This window comes from Callithrix jacchus, chromosome 8 (assembly GCF_049354715.1).
Source record: "Callithrix jacchus isolate 240 chromosome 8, calJac240_pri, whole genome shotgun sequence".
NCBI lineage: Eukaryota > Metazoa > Chordata > Mammalia > Primates > Cebidae > Callithrix > Callithrix jacchus.
In genome coordinates this window covers 126,502,398-126,525,903 of record NC_133509.1, presented here as the reverse complement: position 1 = coordinate 126,525,903, position 23,506 = coordinate 126,502,398, and the positions used below count along the sequence as shown (strand labels likewise).

Sequence of the window (23,506 nt, the reverse complement as noted above, 5' to 3'; positions counted from 1 at the left end):
GGAGATTCCCTGAGACAAAATATCTCAGCAGCTGCTGGGAAGATCTCCAGAGCCCCAGCTGCAGGGTTAGCTAGCCAGAAGCAGCTAGTATTCATGAGCAACTCTTGACCCATCCAGTAGCATGAATAGGTAAGCCCTGGCACACTGCTGCAGTCAATTGCCCCACTTCTTGCAGACAAGGTTGACAGACTAGACCACTCAAAATGCAGGCTCCCTATAGGGACTACCAAATTTGTAAAGAATGCGAGCTTAGGGGAGGAAGGTAGCAAATCACACTGCCACAGGTGTATCTATGCAACTATCTTGCATGTTCTCCACATGTACCCCAAAACCTAAAATGCAATTAAAAAAAAGAATGCAGGCTCAACTGCTTGCCACCTATAAAGCCAAATGAACAAGGATGAGATGCAGTAAATGGAAAGTGACTTTTATTCCAAAGCCAGCAGTCAGGAGAATGGCCAGGCCCATGCCTTTGAAAGACCATTCCAAACTTTAGGCTAGGGAGAGGAGTTTAGAAGGGGGAAGCTGGGGTGGGAGGCATGCAGGGGTGATGCTGGGTGCAAAGTCTGTGTGTCTTGTCCCGGTGGCTATCTTGAATCATGGTTTACCTGGAGCGTAGGCTGGTGTCATCTCCACAATGGCCAGGTTGGAGACTAACCTCCTTGAGGTAATCTCTGAAATTTTATAACTGGGTTTCCATGTCTGATTTGTTTCAAAATTAGCCCCAGGAACTTCTAAGCAAGCACATAATTAGATAAGCTAGCAGTGCAAGGGTGTGTCTGGTGGGAAGGGAGGGAAACAAAGTTCCAAACTGTATTTTCAAGGCAAAAATCAAGAAAGGAAAAAAATAAAGTTTCAAAATGCATTTTTAATCTAAGCTACTCAGTTACATCTAGATTTAATACAATGACATAAAATAAAACTAGAACAAAATATAAAGATAAGTTTGCTTTATATAAGTTAATGGCCTAAAACAAAAAAAAAAATTGAACTTAAATCTGAGACCATAGGTACACTTGCAATACAGATAAGAAAATTAGATTTGAGTATACATTACTTGATGACACATAACTTTTATTGTTCTCATTTTCATTTACCATAATAACTGCATAGAAGTTATTTTTGCAAGTAGATAAATGAAAATAAGAATAATAATAAAGTTTGCAAAAATAACTTCCATGAAGACTGCTACTAAGACTAACCCTTCCAGTTTTAGAAATACAGAAGCACTCATAATTTCTGTACCCTTATATTTTATAGCTGATTTTGTTGCAGTCACCTTTGAGAGAAACAGAACCCTAAGTGAGGTATGATATTGAATATTTTATAAGTTAAGAAATTTTGTTGTGCATGATTTCATGGATTGTGATTAATCTAAAAAATGGCAATTCTATAGACTGAAAAGCTTCACAATCACTCTTTGCTCCCAGTGATGTTGTTAATTAGGACCTATGCAATGATTCTAAAAAAAAACAGAGATGCATTGCAATGTTTTCTGGGCTCATATTACTCATAAGAGAGGCACAGACATTAAGGATTTAAAACAAAAAACAAAAAAACAATTGTGATCAGTCAGGACAACACAATGGTTGTTTATTTATTTTCCTATTGTCACTAAAACACCAGGAGTTCAGTATAGGTCCTGCTGCTGCATAGACTGCCAATCACTGAGTCAGCAAGTATTGCCTGAAAAAAAGGCTTTAATTAGGTGCTACAGCCAAGGAGAATGGGAGATAAAAATCTCAAACCTGTCTCTCTGACTGAGTACACTTTGGGGGCTTACACAGAAAGGAAGGTAGGAAAACAGGAATTAGAGATGGATACAGAAGCCATCGTGATGGATGAGGAGTCTGACTTCTCATTGTTTGGATGTGGTGACCTGATGAGTTTCAGCTCCTCGTCTGAGGGTTGCGTTCCTTGCCTAAGGGTCGATTGCCTAAAGAAAGAATTCAGGTGAGACAAGTGTAGGTTTTAAGACCAGGGAGTTTAAAGACAGTGGGTTTTAAGACCAGGGAGGGAGGGTTAATTTCTATGTTTGTTCAAAAAACTATAAATATTAGTTCTATGAACAATTGGACTAGTTGCACTAAGAGAACTAATTAGAACTTTATTTCAAAAACATCATTAATTTTTCCCTTCTTTTTTATAGTCAAGCTCTTGTTTTTATAGTAAAGAACCATTTATTGAATGGTTACCCTGCTTACTGCACATTTTTAACGGAATAAAAAGTCCTCCAAGTGTGATAACATTTCTTGTTGATCAAGAGCACCATACTGGAGTTTACCTCTTGTATAACCGGGTAAGCCTTATATCCCAGATGGAATTTATCTTGACATGACAATAAAAATTTACCTTGGCAAAAGTTATTTTCAAGTTCTTGTCATCTTTGGCAATAGAACCTCATAAAATTGGCTACAGAAAAATTATTTAAGATCAATAATATAGTTTGACACTTAAGAGGTTTCTTGCCTGATGTCACTCATTTTGATGAAAATGGAAAACATGATGCTATGTGCATCGTGATTCTCCCTTGCTGATTGTCTAAAGAATATAAGCTGGAATTTTTCTGTATAAATTTAAGGTTCCATAAAATGGTTAATTAAACAAAAAAATGGAATTAATTGCCACAGATCTATATTTTTTCTTCGAAAGGTCCTTAACCCTACCTGTGAATTAGAATTCTTCTTAGAGCCATTAAAAAACACATAAACTGCCAGTGGTGATGGCTCATGCCTGTAATTCCAGCAACTCAAAGGCTGAGGCAGAAGGGTTGAGGTCAGGACTTCAAGACTACAGTGAGGCACTACTGCACTCTAGCACTCCAGGCGAGGTGACAGAACAAGACCCAGTCTGAAAAAACAAATAAACAAAACCATAGGTTTAGCCCCTATCATCAAGATTGTAGGGAAGGAAAAAATTTTTTCCTCCACCTTTTTATGTTCAATGCCTGGACCCTTGCAAATTAAACCAAAACAAACAAATAAAGACAGACTAATAGGAGAAAATAGTTTATTCACATGTGCAGTGTGCACTCATGGAAGAAACTCAGTGAAGTGGTTACAATTTGGAGGTTAGGTACCATCATAATAGGTGAAGGGGAGAGGGAGAAAAGCATTTATGGAAAAACAAATTCCTTTTTTTCAAAAAAGATAAATGGATTTTCAGGACAGCCAACAGGACATACAAATTTTTTTTTTGTTTTTTTTTTTTTGGTGTTTTTTTGAGATGGAGTCTCACTCTGTTGCCCAGGCTGGAGTGCAGTGGCATGATCTCGGCTTCATTGCAACCTCTGCCTCCCAGGCTCAACCTCTCCTGCTGCAGCCTCCCAAGTAGCTGGGATTACAGGATTCTGCTACCACACTTGGCTAATTTTCCTATTTTTTTGTAGAGATGGAATTTTGTCATGTTGGCCAGGCTGGTCTTGAACTCCTGACCTCAAGTGATCCACCTGCATTGGCCTCCCAAAGTGCTAGGATTACAGGGATAAGCCACAGCACCTGGCCAGGAGATATGAGTGTTTTTGATAATGTTTATAAATGTAGGTATAGATCTGCAGAATGAGTGGTCTTTCCTTCTCCTTCAGGGCTATAAAACTCCTCTGGAGAAGGAATTTGGGACAGGTTTTATTTGCATTCTTTCTTTTGGAATTAGATCTGCCACAAAGAGGAATTTCTGTCAGCCTCATTTCCCAGAAGTTCCTGCTTTTAGTGAGACACAAGAAACTCCAAGGTTTCTTCCCTGCATCTGTTGAATGTCAACAGTCTTCAGCTTAAAATTATCTTTATGTAGGAATGTCATTTTTTTTATTTTGAGACAATATCTCACTATGTTACCCAGGCTGGAGTGCAGTGGGGTGATCTCAGCTCACTGTAACCTCTGTCTCCCAGGTTTAAGAAATTCTCCTGCCTCAGCCTCCCAGGTAGCTGGGATTACAAGTGTGTGCTACCACACTGGCTAATTTTTGTATTTTTAGTAGAGACAGGGTTTTGCCGCGTTGCCCAGGCTGGTCTCAAACTCCTGGTCTCAAGTGATCCACCCACTTCAGCCTCCCAAAGTGCTAAGATTACAGGTGTAAGCCACCTTGTCTAGCCAAAAGTGGCATATTTTGAGGTGTCATATCTCTCTTTTTTTTTTTTTTTTGCTTTCGAGACAGGCTCTCACTCTGTTACTCAGGCTGGAGTGCAGTGGTGTGATCATAGCTCACCACAGACTAACTCCTGGCTCAAAGTGATCCCCTGCCTCAGCCTGATGTGTAGCTGGGACTAGAGGTGCACGTCATCATGCCTAGCTAATTTTTAATTTTTTTTATACAGTTAGGTCTCACTTTGTTGATCAGGCAGGTCTCAAATTCCTAGGCTCAAGCAATCCTCTCGCATAGGCCTCCCAAAATGCTGAGATAACAAGCCACTTTTACATAAAGATAATTTTAAGCTGAAGACTGCATCTGGCCTGATGTATCATATTCTGATCCCCTTTAAAATCATGGTTGAATAGAATTGGAGTGTGGCTTAGGCATCCACCCTTTTGGCATGATAGTTATAAGCATGGGCATTGGAGTCTGTCTGCCAAGTTCAGCAGTGATTCTATAATAAACCTCTCTTCATTGTTAATTATAGAACTTTGCCCAAATTATTTAATCTCCTAAACTTCATTTTCAACAACTATAAGATGGGTGTGTGGCAGGGGCCAGAGTGGTGGAGTCAGGAGATAACAATTATTGCTAATCCTTTTAGTTCTATGTTGTGTTAATGGGTGTATCTCTCTCTTAACCAAAATCCAAGTAATGGGAAACTCTAAAAATTGTAACACAGACTAATAATAATGGCTGAATTCTTATGACTTGCTCATCATTTGGTTACCTAGGCCCAAAAAACTGTCACTGCCTCTGTGAGCATCCTGAAAAATGATGAACCAAGTTTACAACCAAAATTTCCAATTTTTCGGTTTCCTTCATCATTCTCTTCCCCCGTTGGAATGGTGTTTCATCCCCGAAGCCACTTTTTGTATGCTTACGGCAATCAGGTGCGTACACAGGAAACTTCACAGTCTGGGTTAGGTTCAAATAATCCACCTACTCTATGCTGCATGGCTGTACATTAAGAACGGAGCTTCTCTGATGACCTAGAGGTGGCAGTGGGAGGGAAGACAATATTTATTGACTATTTATTGTATAGTAAGCTTGATGTCTATTATCAGTTTTTACCTTTCAGGCAGTTCATTGGCTGACGAAAATGAGCCATGAGTACATCAGAGTTACATTGAATGTTGCCAATCACTATACAAGTATTTCCAGCTCTGAATGACTTAGATTTTGCAACTAACCTATTAAAACTGTATTTCTAACTGGTGTTTCCAGCATTTAATGTTTGCCTTTTTCTGTTTGACTTTGTCTGAGCTTGACTTTCTGGCTGTGTTGTTCTTTAAGTTCCTCTGGTAGCATTTTCCACCCTCTGGCTGCTCCTTCAGTCAGTTTTGTATCAGTAACCTGAAAGCTTGGTAAAGGGGTAGTTATACCATCTATGGAGCATTGGACAGTTTAAAACTAAGGGCCACAGATAGGAAACATTAAGCAAACTTTGGAACTAAGAAAGCGTTGCAGGAGAACGATCCAAGATGGCCGATCACTAACATCTCGGGATTGCAGCTCCCAGTGAAAGCTCAGAGAAGGAGAGGATGCCACACTTTCAGACAAATTTTGGTCGCTCACGGAGCAGAAGATTCCCAGTGGATGAGCTGCACGGGTATCCAGCGCGACTCTTGTGGCCGGCGCAGCTGTTGTGCTGGCACCTCGGCGTGGCAGCTCTTGGTGCAGAGTAAATGGGATTGGTTCCCCTTCTGACCGAGGTTTGGAGCTCTGGGAAGGCAGAGTCACCTATTACGGACTCAAGAAGGAAGCCAGACTGGAGATTCCTGGGCAGAAAAGCACCATCAGCCTTAACGCCACTGTTTTGGCCAACGCAGTGGTTTGCTCATATTTTGGCCCTGGGAATTAACAACTTGGATGTTCACTCAGAGACCTAATTTGAAAGTTGGTAATTACAAAGACGACAGGTGGATAAATTTACAATGATGGGAAGAAACCAGCATAAAAAGGCTGAGAATACTCAAAATCAGAATGCCTCTTCCTCTAAAGAGGATCACAGTTCCTCACCAACAAGGGAACAAGGCTTGATGGAGAATGAGTGCATCCCATTAACAGAATCAGGCTTCAGAAGATGGATAATAAGAAACTTCTGTGAGTTAAAAGAACATGTTGTAGCCCAATGTAAAGAAATTAAGAACTTTGAAAAAAGGTTTGACAAAATCCTAACGAGAATAGACAACTTAGAGAGGAATATAAGTGAATTAATGGAACTGAAGAATACAATACAGGAACTCCAAGAAGCATGCACAGGTTTAAACACTCAAATTGTTCAAGCAGAAGAAAGGATATCAGAGGTCGAAGTCCAACTTAATGAAATAAAACGAGAAGACAAGATTAGAGAAAAAAGGATAAAAAGGAATGAGCAAAGTCTCCAAGAAATGTGGGACTATGTGAAAAGACCAAATTTACGTTTGATAGGTGTACCTGGATGCGACAGAGAGAATGAATCCAAGCTGGAAAATATTCTTCAGAATATTATTCAGGAAAATTTTCCTCAACTAGCAAAGCAGGACAATATTCAACCCCAGGTAATACAGAGAACACCACAAAGATATTTCTCAAGAAGAGCAACCCCAAGGCACATAATCATTAGATTCACCAGGGTTGAAATGAAGGAGAAAATACTAAGGGCAGCCAGAGAGAAAGGTCAGGTTACCCATAAAGGGAAGCCTGTCAGATTTACAGCAGATCTCTCAGCAGAAACTCTACAAGCAAGAAGAGAGTGGGGGCCTATATTCAACATCCTTAAAGAACAGAACTTTCAGCCCAGAATTTCATATCCAGCCAAACTAAGCTTCACAACTGAAGGAAAAATAAAATCTTTTATGAACAAGCAAGTACTCAGAGATTTTATTATCACCAGGCCTGCTTTACAAGAGCTTCTGAAAGAAGCATTACACACAGAAAGAAACAACCAGTATTAGCCTTTCTAAAAATATACCAAAAAGTAAAGAGCATCCACATAAAGAAGAATTTACATCAACGAATGGATAAAACAGCCAGTTAACATCAAATGGCAGTAATCCTAAATTTAAATTGACTAAATCCCCCAATCAAAAGATACAGCCAAAACCCAACGGTATGCTACATCCAGACCCACTTCACATGCAAGGATACACAAAGACTCAAAACAAAGGGATGGAGAAAGATTTACCAGCCAAATGGAGAGCAAAAATAAACAAATAAATAAAAAGCAGGAGTTGCAATTCTTGTATCTGATAAAATAGATTTTAAAGCAACAAAGATATAGTGGTAAAAGGATCAGTGCAACAACAAGAGCTAACGATCCTAACACCCAGATACATAGAGACTTAGACTCAATGAGACAGAAAATTAATAAAGATATCAAGGACTCGAACTCAGATCCAGAACAAGTAAACTTAATAAATGTTTATAGAGCTCTCCACTTCAAATACACAAAATATACATTCTTGTCAATACCACATCACACCTACTCATAGGTTTAAATGAAATATTGATTGGCCATTATTAATACCCATTTTTTTTTAGAATAAAGCAACATTTCCGTTCTCTCTTCCTCTTCTTCTTCCTCTTTCTTCCTCTCCTTCACCCCCTTTTTTTTCTTTCCTTCTCTCAAAAAAAGAAGAAAAGAAATCAACTTGTAGACCTCTAGATCCAGGTCGGCAATGTCTCTCTCATTGCCTGATTTCCTTCCTTCTCTTCTCTCCCTCCCTCCCTCCCTCCCTTCCTTCCTCCTTCCCTCCCTTCCTCCCTTCCTGGCTTCCTCCCTTCCTCCCTTCCTCCCTTTCTAAATAAAAAAAGAAAGAAAACGTTGCAATGAATTCCAAAGAAGGAACTAATTCAGTTTCTCAAATATCTATATTATGTGCAAATTTAGAGATTTTTAAAGATGATACCCTGTTTCTAAGTCTTCTTAAAACTCTCTTCATATTTTAGTTTTCACACTAAATGTTTATGTATTAGTCTGTTCTCACACTGCTACAAAGAGCTGCCCAAGACTGGGTAATTTATAAAGGCAATAGGTTTGACTCTGCATGGCTGGCAATGCCTCGGAAAACTTATAATCATGGCAGAAGGCACCTATTCATAGGGCAACAGGAGAGAGAAGAGTGGAAGAGTGAAGGGGAAACAGCCTCTTATAAAACCATTAGATCTCATGAGAACTCACTCACTGTCACGAGAACAGCATGAGGGATCCGCTCCCATGATCCAATCACCTCCATTTTGTTCCTTCCTCAGCACCTGGGGATTACGAGGATTATAATTCAAGATGAGACCTTGGTAGGGACCAAAACATCAGTTTTTTTTTTATTGTTGTTTTGTTTTGATACAGAGTCTCATTCTGTCACCCAGGCTGGAGTACACCAGTACCATTTTGGCCCACTGCAACCTCCATCTCCTGAGTTCAAGTAATTCTCCTGCCTCAGCCTCGCAAGAAGCTGGGATTACAGGTACCTGCTACCACGCCCAGCTAAGTTTTGTATTTTTAGTAGAGATGGAGTTTCACCAGGTAGGCCAGGCTGGTCTCAAACTCCTGACCTCAAGTGATCCACCTGCCTCAGCCTCCCAAAGTGCTGGGATTACAGGCATGAGCCACTGCACCCAGCCAGTATCAGTTTAAAACCTCTAATTTCTTCTCTGGCTCTTCAATGTTTGTTCTCTTTATAAGTGGAACACAGTTTTCATTCTATGGTGTCCAGATTTCTCCACATATATGACAGGTGATCATCTAAATAGAGTTTTTGGGCATGCATTTCCCCCAGTCTCCCTCTTGTGTTTTTTTTTTTCTCTGTATTTCTCCAACAGTGTAGAATCCTATCACTTTATTTACACATTTTCTGTCATTTTTTGAAAAAGTTGTTGCTTCATTATCTTTTGTTCTAGAATTCCTAGGGCCCATGGATTGGAAACTAACAGTGATTTAAGGAGTTATTGTACTTGAACTTAATGGTTAAAAAGTGTGTAGCTCAGAAATTTTGCCAGTATTTTATACACCTTAAAAATTCAGGCTGAGTGCAGTGGCTAACGCCTGTAATCCCAGCACTTTGGGGGGCCAAGGTGAGTGAGCTCAAGAGTTTGAGATCTACCTGAGTAACATGGTAAAACCCTGTCTCCACCAAAAAATACGAAAAATTATCCAGGTGTGGTGGCACGTGCCTGTGGTCCCAGCTACTCAGGAGGCTGAGGTGGGAGGATCCCTTGAGCCTGGGAGGTAGAAGTTGCAGTGAGCCAAGATTGTGCCATTGCACTCCAACCTGGAGTGAGACCCCATTTCACACACACACAAAGTTCATTTATGTGTGTTTTGATTGTGGAAAATAAATAGAATTAAAGATAAAGGGCGTATATGGTGTCCTCTAAAATGAAGCTAAAAGAAGCAGACCTAACAGTAGAACAAAAATTTAGAAAAGCTAAGTAATTAGAACAGTGCTTGTGGAAACAGATGAACAATAGCTCAAACTGATGTAAATCTAATAGAGCTTATAAAATGGCCCAGTTGGATGTGAGGGCAATCTGGCTGTGACATGTTACCCCATTGATCGTCAGGGTTGATTTGGCTAATCTGGCTGGCCAGGCAAGTGTCCCCTTCCTCCCTCACCGCTCCATGTGCATCCCTCCCAAAACTGGGCACTCGATTGAAGAGGACTATCAACCCCTATAGAAGTGGACCAGTCTTCAGTCAAGGGTATATGAGTAGCTGCACTCCCCTGCTAGTACCTCTAAACAAGCTCCCAAAATGGCCCAGTTAAATGAGAACATAAATATAATGAGAATCATGTTGTGTATTTTCGAGGCCAATAGGTCTGTAAAACAAAATCTAAGTAATGTTCTCATAGGGATGCTAAATAGTGAATTCATGTATTTCTCCTTGCAGGGCTGTCAGTTTGTGCTGGATGCATTTTGACACTCTAGTGTTAACTAAGCACATACACTTAAAGACTGTTATGTCTTATTGGAGATTGGCCTTTTTATCATTATGTAATGTCCCTTTACCCCAATAACTTTCCTTGGTCTGAAGTATGCTCTGTCTAAAATTAATAAAACAATTCCTGATTTTTTCCCATCAGTGTTAACTTGGTATATCTTTCTCCATCCATTTACTGATCTGTATGTGTCTTTATATGTTAATTGGGTCTCTTGTAGACAGCATATAGTTGGGACTGGTTTTTAATCCACTCTAACAATCTCTGTGTCTTTAGACCACTGATGCAGAAAATCATTATTGATATAGTGAGATTAGTATCTACCATATTGGTTATCATGTTCTATTTGTTCTCTTTCTTTGTTTTTTGTCTTCGATTCTTTTTTGCCTTCTGTGGTTTTAACTAAGCATTTTATATAACTTCATTTCTCTCCTTTATTAGCATATTCATTTTACTTACAACATTTTTAGAGGTTGTATTAGTTTTGCAACATATATTTATGATTAATCCATGTCCACTATCAAGTAATACCATAACGCTTCATGGATAGTGAGTACCTTGTAATAACAAAATAATCCTGATTACTCCCTCCCCTCCCTTTTATCATTGTTGTCATTCATTTCACATATACTTAAGCCCACACAGATGAATAGCTATGTATATCAAAATATTGTTGCCATTAATATTTTGCGCTCTCACACCTGGTTCAGCGATTCAAGTAGGATAGGGATGGTCGTTGGCTGCCTTCCGAGAGCAACTGCAGCCAATTGACCAAGACCCCCTATACATCACACATTTTTTTCAGTAAATATTTTATAACAGAGGTTCTAAGTCAACATGCTTGTGGATAGTTAACATGGTTAAAAGAGTGGTTTTGCAAATGATAAAAGCTTTAGGTTCCAGGGACCCAGAGTAAACACCATTAATGGGTAATTCCTTTTTGACCTCCCCCTGAGAGGACCATCCAGCACAAAGTTTACATGAGTAAGCAGAGTGGAGAAAAAGGGATGTGGGGTACAGACTTAAACTGGGAAAGCCTCTTATCATCCCTATCTTTCCCCTAGCATAATGGACCTGCTTCCTTTGGCCTGCCCCAATAAAACCTTTTGGTCTTCCAAAAGGTTTAAGACTATAATTTATAATTTGCCTTAATATTTTCCAAATATTTTGCCAGACAACCCAAGTAAATCTCAACAGCCTGCACCAAAGTATCTCATGAACCCCATAAATATATACACCTACTATGTGCTCACAAAATTAATTTTTAAAAATGTCAATATTTGTGGGATACAATGAAAACATTGTTTATAGGGAAATTTATAGAATTGAATGCATATATTAAGAAAGAAAAAATATCTAAAATCAATCACCTAAGCTTCCTCTTTAGGAAATTACAGAAAGCTAAATCCAAGGGAAGAAGAAAAAATAAATGACAAAAACTAGAGCAGAAATTAATGAAATGGGAAATCAACAAAGAAAATCAGCAAAACTGAAAAACAGTTCTTTGAAAGTATTAATAAAATCAATAAGCCTCTAGCCAGGCTAAATAGGAAAAAACAGAAAAGACAATAAAAATAACTTATATCATAAATAAAAGAGGAAATATCCCATGGACATTAAAATAATAATAAAGGAATACTATGAACTCGGTGCTCACAAATTTGATAACCTACATTATCAAATTTCTCAAAAGACACAATCTGCCAAAATTCACACAAGAAGAAATAGATAATCTGAATAGGTGTATTTCTATTAAATAAATCAGAACAATAAATAAAACCTTCTAAAACAGAAGGCACTAGACACAACCTTCTAAAACAGAATGCACTAGGCCCAGATGGATTCACTTGTGAATTCTAGAAAATAAAAGAAAACAGAACAGTTATCTATAATCTCTTTCAGAATATAGATGCAAAGGGAATGCTTCTTAACTCACTCCTTGAAGCTAACATCAACCTTAACTCCAAAACCAAACAAAGGCATTACAAAAAGTAAAACTATAAACCAGTATATCTCACAAACACAGATGCAGGTGCAAAACATGCTCAACAAAATACTAGTAAATCAAAACCAACAATGTATAAAAAGTTATATGCCATAATTAAATGGGATTTGTCTCAGGTATGCAAAGCTGGTTCAACATTTGAGAATCAATTAATCTTCCACATCAATAAGCTAAAGGAGAAAAATGACATAATTATATAAATGGTGCAGAAAAAGCATTTGACAAAACCCATTGTTTATTCCTGACAAAAACTCTCTCAGTAACCTAGGAATGAAGGGGAACTTCCTCAACTTAGTAAAGAATATTTATCCAAAATCTCCAGATAGTATTGTACTAAATGGTGAGAAACTTGAAGCTTTTCCACTAAGATCAGGAACAAGGCAGGGATTTTGAACATTATACTGGAAGTCCTAGCTAATGCAATAAGACCCCTCAAAAAAGCAAATAAAAAGTATATAGATTTGAAAGAAAAAAATGACATGACTGTGTAGACAATTGGAAAGAATTGACCAAAAAAACTAGCAAGCATTTATAGCAGGATTGCAGGATACAAGGTTAATACAAAAAAAAAAAAATATGTTCATATGCCAGCAATGAACATATGGAATTTGAAATAAAAACACAAACCCTTTACAGTAGCACCCCCCAAAATGAAATACTTAAATATAAATCTAAAAAAATATGTACAGCAACCAAGATGTCCTTCATGAGGAGAATGGATACATAAATTTGGTATATCCAGATGATGGATTATTATTCAATGTGAAGCAGAAGTGAGTTATCAAGCAATGCAAAAGACATGGAATAAACTTAAATGTATATTACTAAGAAAAAGAAACTAATCTGAAAAGGCTACAAACTTTATGATTCCAATATATGACATTCTGGAAAAGGCCAAGCTATGAAGACACCAAAAAGGTCCATGGTTGCCAGGGATTAGAGGGAAGAGAGGATAAATAGGCAGAGAACAGAGGACTTTAGAGCAGTGAAACTCTTATCTATGATACTATGATGGTGGATACATGCCATTATATATTTGTCTAAGTCCAATGGATATACAAGACCAAGAATGGTCCCTAATGTAAACTATGGACTCTGAGTGATAATGATGTATCAATGTAGGTTCATTAGTTGTAACAAAAGCACCACTCTGGTTGGGAATCCTGGTAATGGGGGAGACTATCCATGTGTGGGAAAAACCCTTCCACTACAATATAAATATACTTAAAACTACTGAACTATATGCTTAAAAATGGATAACATGAAAAAGTTTACAATATGGGTTTTTTACCTCAATTTAAAAAAACAAAATTATAAGATAACCAATAGATCACAAATCACTTTTGTATTATGACCTAGAAAATATCTGCCATCTCTTCAGAAAATTGAAAACATCTAAATTAATTTTTAATGATTTTGAGCATCATCCATATGCAATAACACAATCAAGACAAAGCAAAGTAATTTGGCAATGACATATAATTTGAGTCAAGTCAAACATTCAAAATGAAAAAAATAAGGAAAATCGAGACTGATTCTAAGTTACACTGGTGATATGTGCCAAAGCTCACTTGTAAATCAGCCATTTAGTGGTCAGGTATCTCATTTGGTTAGGACCCCAAATCAGATCACAGAGTCTCCTAACTTCACTTTTTACCTAAAGAAAGTTCTCTGCATCCTCCCTTAAAAAAAAAAAAAAAAAAGGAGGAGTGGGAAGCAGAAGAGGAGAAAAAGGTGGAGGAGGGAGAAGAAAGGAGAAAGAAGGAAGAAGGAGAGGAAGAGAAAGAGAATTTTTCATGAAGGATATCCTAAGAAGTGAAAAATAACAATCTGCAAACTGGGAGATGATATTTGCAACACATTTAATTAAGAAAGAATTATAGAAGTAAGAATATATAATTTCTGCAAAGCAATATGAAAAATACAACCTAATAGCAAAAAGGAGAAAACACACAAATAGGCATATCACAGAAAAGGAAACACAAGTGGAATGAATATGTGAAGAGATGAGGGAGTTCACAAGCAATCAGGGAAATACAAATCAGAAATGAAAGATGATATCATTTTTAGCTACTTGAGAAAATTCTGATTATACAAAATGTTGAATAAAGTGTGGATCCACAGAATTTCTTATATATTGCTGATGGGAGAGTAAACTATTACAACTATTCTAGAAATCAATTTGCCACTGCTATTATTATCTTGTAAATGTGAACATTTGCATATCCTGTGACCCACCAGTTGCACGTTTCAGCAAGGGAAACACATATATCAGGAGATATTTTAAAATATTCATTATGGTATTGGAAAAACCCACCTTAAATTTTATATGGAACCAAAAAAGAGCCCACGTAGTCAAGACAATTCTAAGCAAAAGAACAAAGCTGGAGGCATCACACTACCTGACTTCGAACTATACTACAAGGCTACAGTAACCAAAACAGCATGGTGCTGGTGCCAAAACAGATATATAGACCAATGGAACAGAACAGAGGCCTCAGAAATAATGCCACACACCTACAGCCATCTGATCGTCAACAAACCTGACAAAAACAAGCAATAGGGAAAGGATTCCCTATTTAATAAATGGTGTTGGAAAAACTGGCTAGACACATGGAGAAAGCTGAAACTGGATCCCTTCCTTACACCTTATGCAAAAATTAACTCAAGATGGATTAAAGATTTAAAAACCATAAAAACCCTAGAAGAAAACCTAGGTAATACCATTTAGGACATAGGCATGGGCAAAGACCTCATGACTAAAACACCAAAAGCAACAACAACAAAAGCCAAAACAGACAAATGGGATCTAATTAAACTGAAGAGCTTCTGCACAGCAAAAGAAACTATCATCAGAGTGAACAGGCAACCTACAGAATGGGAGAAAATTTTTTGCAGGCTACCCATCTGACAAAGAGCTAGTATCCAGAATCTACTCAGAACTTAAACAAATTTACAGAAAGAAAAACAACCCTATCAAAAAGTGGGCAAAGGATATGAACAGACAGTTCTCAAAAGAAGACATTTATGCAGCCAACAAACATATTTTAAAAAGCTCATCATCATTGGTCATTAGAGAAATGCAAATCAAAACCACATTGAGATACCATTTCATGCCAGTTAGAATGGTCATCATTAAAAAGTCAGGAGACAACAGATGCTGGAGAGGATGTGGAGAAACAGGAACACTTTGACACTGTTGGTGGGAGTGTTAATTGGTTCAGCCATTGTGGAAGATAGTGTGGCAATTCCTCAAGGATCTAGAATTAGAAATACTATTTGACCCAGCAATCCCATTACTGGGTGTATACCCAAAGGAATATAAATTGTTCCATTATAAAGACACATGTACATGTATGTTCATTGCAGCACTGTTCACAATAGCAAAGACTTAGAACCAACCCAAATGCCTAACAATGATAAAGAAAATGTGGCACATATACACCTTGGAATACTCTGCAGCCATAAAAAAGGATGAGTTCATGTCCTTTGCAGGGACATAGATGAAGCTGGAAACCATCATTCTCAGCAAATTAACACAAGAACAGAAAACCAAATACTGCATGTTCTCACTCATAAGTGGGAGCTGAACAATGAGAACACATGGGCACAGGGAGGGGAACAGCACACATCAGGGAGCGTCAGGGGTGGAGGGCTAGGGGAGGGATAGCATTAGGAGAAATACCTAATGTAGATGACAGGGTAATGGATGCAGCCAACCACTATGGCATGTGTATACCTAGGTAACAAACCTGCATGTTCTGCACATGTACCCCAGAACTTAAAGTACAATTAAAGAAAAATGTTCATCAGGTTTACTGCTAGTAATAACATTAAATTACTAAAAGTAATCCAGATGTCTATGAATAGGAAAATGAATAAGTAAATTACATCTTATTCACCTAATGAACTATTATATAGAAATGAAAAAGCAAATGAATTGAGCTATATGCAACACATATGAATTTAAGTAAACAATGTTGAGGGGAAGTAAGTTATAGAAGACAATCTATGGTATGATAGCCCTTTTTACAAGGAGCAAAAATAAGTAAAGTTAAGTAATATGTTACTTCAACATATGTGCTAAAATTTTTTTTAAATACCAAGGGAATGAAAAAATGCAAAATTTAGGATATTGCATATATAACAGGGAAGGCAGAGGGATAGGAATGGGGAGAAACAGGAAGATGATTTATAGATTTTCAGTGCACACATGTTCATTATGTTATTTAATAACATAAGGAAAATACAAATGAACCATGTATAGTTAAATAATTTAAAATATTTAGGGAAAAATGCAATGAGATGTCATTTTACATTCAGGTCATAAGTAAAACTTAAAAATAGGTTTTTGGTGATATCAAATATTGGTGAGATTTAGGGAAATAGATTTTCTCATACACTACTTGTGGGACCAGAATCTGGTTCAGCAAAATTGAACAGCACTTGGGTAGTCTCTATCAAAATTATAGAAATGTGGCTAGATGCAATGGCTCATGCCTGTGATATCAGCACTTCGGGAGGTCCAGGCAGAAGACTGCTTGAGCCCAGGAGTTTAATACAAGCCTGGGCCACATGGCAATACCCCATCTCTACAAAAAAATTACAAAAATTAGCTGGGCATGGTGGCATACGCCTATAGTCCCAGCTACTTGGGAGGCTAGGGTAAGAGGATCACTTAAGCAGGGAAGGCAGAAGTTGCAGTGAGCCAAAATTGTGCCACTCCTGACCCAGCAACTCAATTTTTCAGTATTTTCTTTAAAGATAACACTGTAACATTAGTACAAATAGGCAGATACATGAATGTTCACTGCATTGTTCACAAAAGTGAAAATTTGGATACAACTTTTAAATGTTCGTTACTAGAAAAGTAGTATATCTCAGGTGTGGTATATCCGTAAGTTGGAAATTATAGGGCAGCATAGAAGAATGTGGTGATCCACCTGAGCTAACAAATGATCTGAGATACATTATTGAGTGACAAATGTAACTTATAGAACAACAGGTACAATATGATACAAGTTTGAACGACTTTTCAAAGTGCCCTTCCTTACACACACTAACTACATCCCTGCTCACCAGTAATATTTGCAGGGCCCAAAGCAAGAGTGAAAATTGAGGTCCATATACCATATAAATCATGGATCATGGATTGTGTTATGCCATCAGTGAGTGCTACATCCTGAGTAATAGAAGCACCTATGTGTTATTCAACACGTTTCCTGTATGTGTTTGTAATATTCAGGCCCACTGAGCAAGCATCTCAGGGCAAGGGTACTTCCTGTCCAAGTCTGAAAGCCTTTCTCTCATCCCTGCCATAAAAATGAAATCAGTACTGTACATATTCTATTGGTATATACATACATATGAATGTAAATATATAGAATTTTCAAACTGATTAACTAGTTGCCTCTGGGAAGGGATAGAGGAGACTAGGATTGATTATATCAGATGAGGAGTAAAAGGAGAATTATTTGAATGGTGGTCTAAGACACTTCAGCCATATTAATAAAGTTCGAAATGTGAGAAAAGCCTATTTTCTTGTATAACTTGTTACTAAAATTACTTTCATCAAAATCCAAACAGAAATGTTCATTAAAAGAGGTAGCAAGTGGGAATTATTAATACATGATTGATATGTTTTGTCCTCAAACAACTCTTACCTAAAGATGAGGAGATAGAGAAACTAAGATGCTATAATAATAAACTAGTTTAACTATATAGTGGGATTAGTGATTTGAGGATCTATGATGGTCCCAAGACACATCCCTTGTAAATGACAAGGGGCTCTTCCATGCAAAATATGTCTGCCTATATATTTGACAGACACCTAGAACCTGAAGTTGTATGTCAATATAAGGTAAACCCCCCCCCCGATGCAAATGCATTCAGCACTCCATTCTTTTATGAACAAGAGAATTATTTAAAAGATCATAGGAATAACTTTGTTCTTTTATACAATCACTATACATATTGTGTAGACCTGATACTCTGCCACAGCCACTTTCATACACGCTCTAGGATGGAAATAGAAGGTAGAACAAGTAGGTAAAGAGAGAGAGAGAGAGAGAGAGAGAGAGAGAGAGAGAGAGAGAGTGTGTGTGTGTGTGTGAGTGTGTGTGTGTGTGTGTGTGTGTGTGTGTGTGTGATGAAGGTGGGCATATGGGAAAGATCATGCCCCATGGCTATTCTCCTGTAGACTGATAGGTAATTCATAGCTGTCGCATAGCAGCTCTTTAGTGAGATATTATCTCTTTATTCCTATAGATATGGCTATCAGTTGATGGCGGCAACACCTTTGAATTATTGGCTGACTTTCATGATGATGTCATAAGCAGGACTTTTCATAGTTTTTATACATCAGCTATTACTTTTGTTTCTAAACGTGGAAAGGTTTACTCAACCAAGGCAGGTAAGGAATTTGCTTTCATTGATGTAAGCGTTACATGTGGCCCAGGATTAGAAGATACATGAAAACCGTGCCTTATTAATCAACTAATCCTAAGGTCTCAAAACTATTAAGGGTGATGGATTTGTAGGATCTACAGAAGTAGGATCGATCCTATGAATAGCCTTAAAGAACAACACTAGGTCATCATGCTATGTTCTCATTTACAATTTCAGTGACATTTTACTGTCCTAAAAGCCAAATAATAACAGCTGCCACTTATCAAGCTACAATTGTGCTCAGCATGTTACAAATATCATCTCATTTGATATTCACAATAACCTTGCTGAAGTAGGTAATGTTGGTTTACTTTTGCTGATTATGTTGATACAACTGACACACAACTAGTAATGGAGGAGTTGTGTGAATGATACACTGCTCTCATCTCCTTCATTTGGTAATCTTGTGCTTCATTGATCAACTCTATATAGCTCCTATTAGTGTTTGCACAGCAAAAGAAGTAGTTAATTTTTAATTATAATTTTATTTCTTAACTAACAAATATTGATTTCACATATTCATGGGGTTTACAAAGTGCTATATTTTTATTAACTGTACAATTATTTCTTTTTTTTTTTTTTTTTTTTTTTTGAGATGGAGTGCGCTCTTGTTACCCGGGCTGGAGTGCAATGGCGCGATCTTGGCTCACCGCAACCTCTACCTCCTGGGTTCAGGCAATTCTCCTGCCTCAGCCTCCTGAGTAGCTGGGATTACAGGCACGCACCACCATGCCCAGCTAATTTTTTTTATTTTTAGTAGAGACAGGGTTTCACCATGTTGACCAGGATGGTCTCGATCTCTTGACCTCGTGATCCACCTGCCTCAGCCTCCCAAAGTGCTGGGATTACAGGTGTGAGCCACCGCACCCGGCCTATTTCTATTTTTAATGTCCAGAATGTGTAATATAAGGGCCAGAGTCTCCTCCTGGACTCGATTTTAGAAATTCTCAATTGGTTGATGAAGCCAATAGGGATATTTTGCTTGTCCAATTTGGTTTCTGGGAAAGCTTTGTTCAAGTCCTCAGTGGTCATCTGTTCAAATGGAATTCAGTTCATCTTCTCCATCTGTTTCTCATATTCTACAATCCTGGCCTTTGAGAGAGACACCCACGCAGCACAAGACTTCATATCTTCTTTTTCTGCAGCACCCACCTGAGCAGTATATTGATCCTCCGGTAGAGGAAGCTTCAGGGCATTAAACTTCTTGTCAAAGTCATCCACCAAGCCTGCCTTGGCCACATTGGCCTCGTAGTAAGCCCAGTCGATAGGCGGTGGATTCTCAGGTAACACAGCCAACCTGTCGGTGAGGGTCTCATTCCAGGATTTCAGGGAATTAGCAATGGCCTTTTGGTTTTGGGGTATGATCTCCCCAAAAGCTACCCAATCAGTGGTTTTTAGAGCAAGTTTGCCCAGCCATCTTGGGATCCTTCACTGACCCTGGCTGCCTACTGTCCATAGCTGCAAATAACGGAAGTGGGTCCACAAAGTGGTATCTTGATACATATAATGTAGAGTTATCAGATCAGGGTAATTAGCATATCCATCATCTCAAACATTTATCATTTCTTTGTATTAGGAATGTTCAATATCTTCCTCCTAGCTAGTTGAAACAATAAAACATATTAGTGTTAACTATGCCATCCTTCAGTGGTATAGAACACTAAAATTTATTCTTCCTATCTGGCTGTAATTTTGAATCCTTTAACAAATCTCAAAACAGTTAATATTGATTGACAGTTTCCCACTCCTTTCCAACTCAATTGAATTTTGCTAACCAGCCTAGGACCCTAGAGTGATAAAGGGACATGATTCTCAATTTATTTTTATATGTATGTGACCTGCATTTTCATTTTATTTTGTCATTCTATTATTGAGTCTTTGAGACCTTGTTTTGTTGAATTTAACTTATTAAGATTTTTTGAGGCAGAATACGGAGGTAAATTTACCTCCTATCTTGGGATATGCTTTGTCTCAACTTGATTCTTTTTATCTTTTATATGCTGTTGGTTTCTTCCTTCTCTTCTCTTCCTTTTAAAAAAAATTATTATTAATTTTTGTGGGTACATAATAGGTGTATAAATTTATGGGATCCATGAGATTTTTTTTTTTAATTTTTTATTGGATTTTAGGTTTTGGGGTACATGAGCAGAACATGCAAGACAGTTGCGTAGGAACACACATGGCAGTGTGCTTTTCTTTCCTTCTCCCCTTCACCCACATTTGGCATTTCTCCCCAGGCTATCCCTCCCCTCCTCCCCCTCCCACTGGCCCTCCCCTTTTCCCCCCAATAGACCCCAGTGTTTAGTACTCCCCTTTCTGTGTCCATGTGTTCTCATTTTTCATCACCTGCCTATGAGTGAGAATATGCGGTGTTTCATTTTCTGTTCTTGTGTCAGTTTACTGAGGATGACGTTCTCCAGATTCATCCATGTCCCTACAAACGACACAAACTCATCATTTCTGATTGCTGCATAATATTCCATGGTGTATATGTGCCACATTTTTCCAATCCAGTCTATTATCAATGGGCATTTTGGTTGATTCCAGGTCTTTGCTATTGTAAACAGTGCTGCAATGAACATTCGTGTACATGTGTCCTTATAGTAGAACGATTTATTGTCTTTTGGATATATACCCAGTAATGGGATTGCTGGGTCAAATGGAATTTCTATTTCTAAGGCCTTGAGGAATCGCCACACTGTCTTCCACAATGGTTGAACTAATTTACACTCCCACCAACAGTGTAAAAGTGTTCCTTTTTCTCCACATCCTCTCCAGCATCTGTTGTCTCCAGATTTTTTAATGATCGCCATTCTAACTGGCGTGAGATGGTATCTCAATGTGGTTTTGATTTGCATCTCTCTGATGACCAGCGACGATGAGCATTTTTTCATATGATTGTTGGCCTCATATATGTCTTCTTTCGTGAAGTGTCTGTTCATATCCTTTGCCCACTTTTGAATGGGCTTGTTTGTTTTTTTCCTGTAAATCCGTTTGAGTTCTTTGTAAATTCTGGATATCAGCCCTTTGTCAGATGGGTAAACTGCAAAATTTTTTTCCCATTCTGTTGTTTGCCGATCCACTCTAGTGACTGCTTCTTTTGCCATGCAGAAGCTGTGGAGTTTCATTAGGTCCCATTTGTCTATTTTGGCTTTTGTTGCCAATGCTTTTGGTGTTTTGTTCATGAAGTCCTTGCCTACTCCTATGTCCTGGATAGTTTTGCCTAGATTTCCTTCTAGGGTTTTTATGGTGCCAGGTCTTATGTTTAAGTCTTTAATCCATCTGGAGTTAATTTTAGTGTAAGGTGTCAGGAAGGGGTCCAGTTTCTGCTTTCTGCACATGGCTAGCCAGTTTTCCCAACACCATTTGTTAAACAGGGAATCCTTTCCCCGTTGCTGGTTTTTGTCAGGTTTATCAAAGATTGTATAGTTGTAGATATGTTGTGTTGCCTCCAGTGCCTCTGTTTTGTTCCATTGGTCTATATCTCTGTTTTGGTACCAGTACCATGCTGTTTTGATTACTGTAGCCTTGTAGTATAGTTTGAAATCCAGTAGTGTGATGCCCCCCGCTGTGTTCTTTTTGCTTAGAATTGACTTGGCTATGTGGGCTCTCTTTTGGTTCCATATGAAGTTCATGGTGGTTTTTTCCAGTTCTGTGAAGAAAGTCAATGGTAGCTTGATAGGGATAGCGTTGATTCTGTAAATTACTTTGGGCAGTATAGCCATTTTCACGATATTAATTCTTCCTAACCATGAACATGGAATGTTTCTCCATCTGTTTGTGTCCTCTCTGATTTCGTTGAGCAGTGGTTTGTAGTTCTCCTTGAAGAGGTCCCTTACGTTCCTTGTGAGTTGTATTCCAAGGTATTTTATTCTTTTTGTAGCAATTGTGAATGGTAGTTCATTCTTGATTTGGCTTTCTTTAAGTCTGTTATTGGTGTAGACGAATGCTTGTGATTTTTGCACATTGATTTTATATCCTGAGACTTTGCTGAAGTTGCTTATCAGTTTCAGGAGTTTTTGGGCTGAGGTGATGGGGTCTTCTAGGTACACTATCATGTTGTCTGCAAATAGAGACAATTTGGCTTCCACCTTTCCTATTTGAATACCCTTTATTTCTTTTTCTTGCCTGATTGCTCTGGCTAGAACTTCCAGAACTATATTGAATAGGAGTGGTGAAAGAGGGCATCCTTGTCTAGTGCCAGATTTCAAAGGGAATGCTTCCAGTTTTTGCCCATTCAGTATGATATTGGCTGTTGGTTTGTCATAAATAGCTTTTATTACTTTGAGATATGTTCCATCAATACCGAGTTTATTGAGGGTTTTTAGCATAAAGGGCTGTTGAATTTTGTCAAATGCCTTCTCTGCGTCAATTGAGATAATCATGTGGTTTTTGTTTTTGGTTCTGTTTATGTGGTGAATTACGTTGATAGACTTGTGTATGTTGAACCAGCCTTGCATCCCTGGGATGAATCCTACTTGATCATGGTGAATAAGTTTTTTGATTTGCTGTTGCATTCGGCTTGCCAATATTTTATTGAAGATTTTTGCATCTATGTTCATCATGGATATTGGCCTGAAGTTTTCTTTTCTTGTTGGGTCTCTGCCGGGTTTTGGTATCAGAATGATGTTGGTCTTGTAAAATGATTTGGGAAGTATTCCCTCTTTTTGGATTGTTTGAAATAGTTTTAGAAGGAATGGTACCAGCTCCTCTTTGTGTGTCTGGTAGAATTCGGCTGTGAACCCATCTGGACCTGGGCTTTTTTTGTGTGGTAGGCTCTTAATTGCTGCCTTGACTTCTGACTTTGTTATTGGTCTATTCATAGTTTCAGCTTCCTCCTGGTTTAGGTTTGGGAGGACACAGGAGTCCAGGAATTTATCCATTTCTTCCAGGTTTACTAGTTTATGTGCATAGAGTTGTTTGTAATATTCTCCGATGATGGTTTGAATTTCTGTGGAATCTGTGGTGATTTCCCCTTTATCATTTTTTATTGCATCTATTTGG

The 23,506-nt window shown here is 38.1% G+C and overlaps 1 protein-coding gene across 3 annotated transcripts in view; it reads left to right on the top strand.

Moving 5' to 3' along the window:
- Positions 1–23,506, top strand: part of CATSPERB (catsper channel auxiliary subunit beta) — a 189,403-nt gene that overhangs the window by 84,092 nt on the left and 81,805 nt on the right. For all 3 annotated transcript variants that reach the window (XM_003734064.6, XM_035261289.3, XM_078335627.1), the window contains 4 exons: positions 1,261–1,307; positions 2,150–2,299; positions 4,864–5,022; positions 18,323–18,467. In XM_003734064.6, coding sequence (XP_003734112.4) covers positions 1,261–1,307; positions 2,150–2,299; positions 4,864–5,022; positions 18,323–18,467 — 501 coding nt within the window. The remainder of the gene's footprint in view (positions 1–1,260; positions 1,308–2,149; positions 2,300–4,863; positions 5,023–18,322; positions 18,468–23,506) is intronic.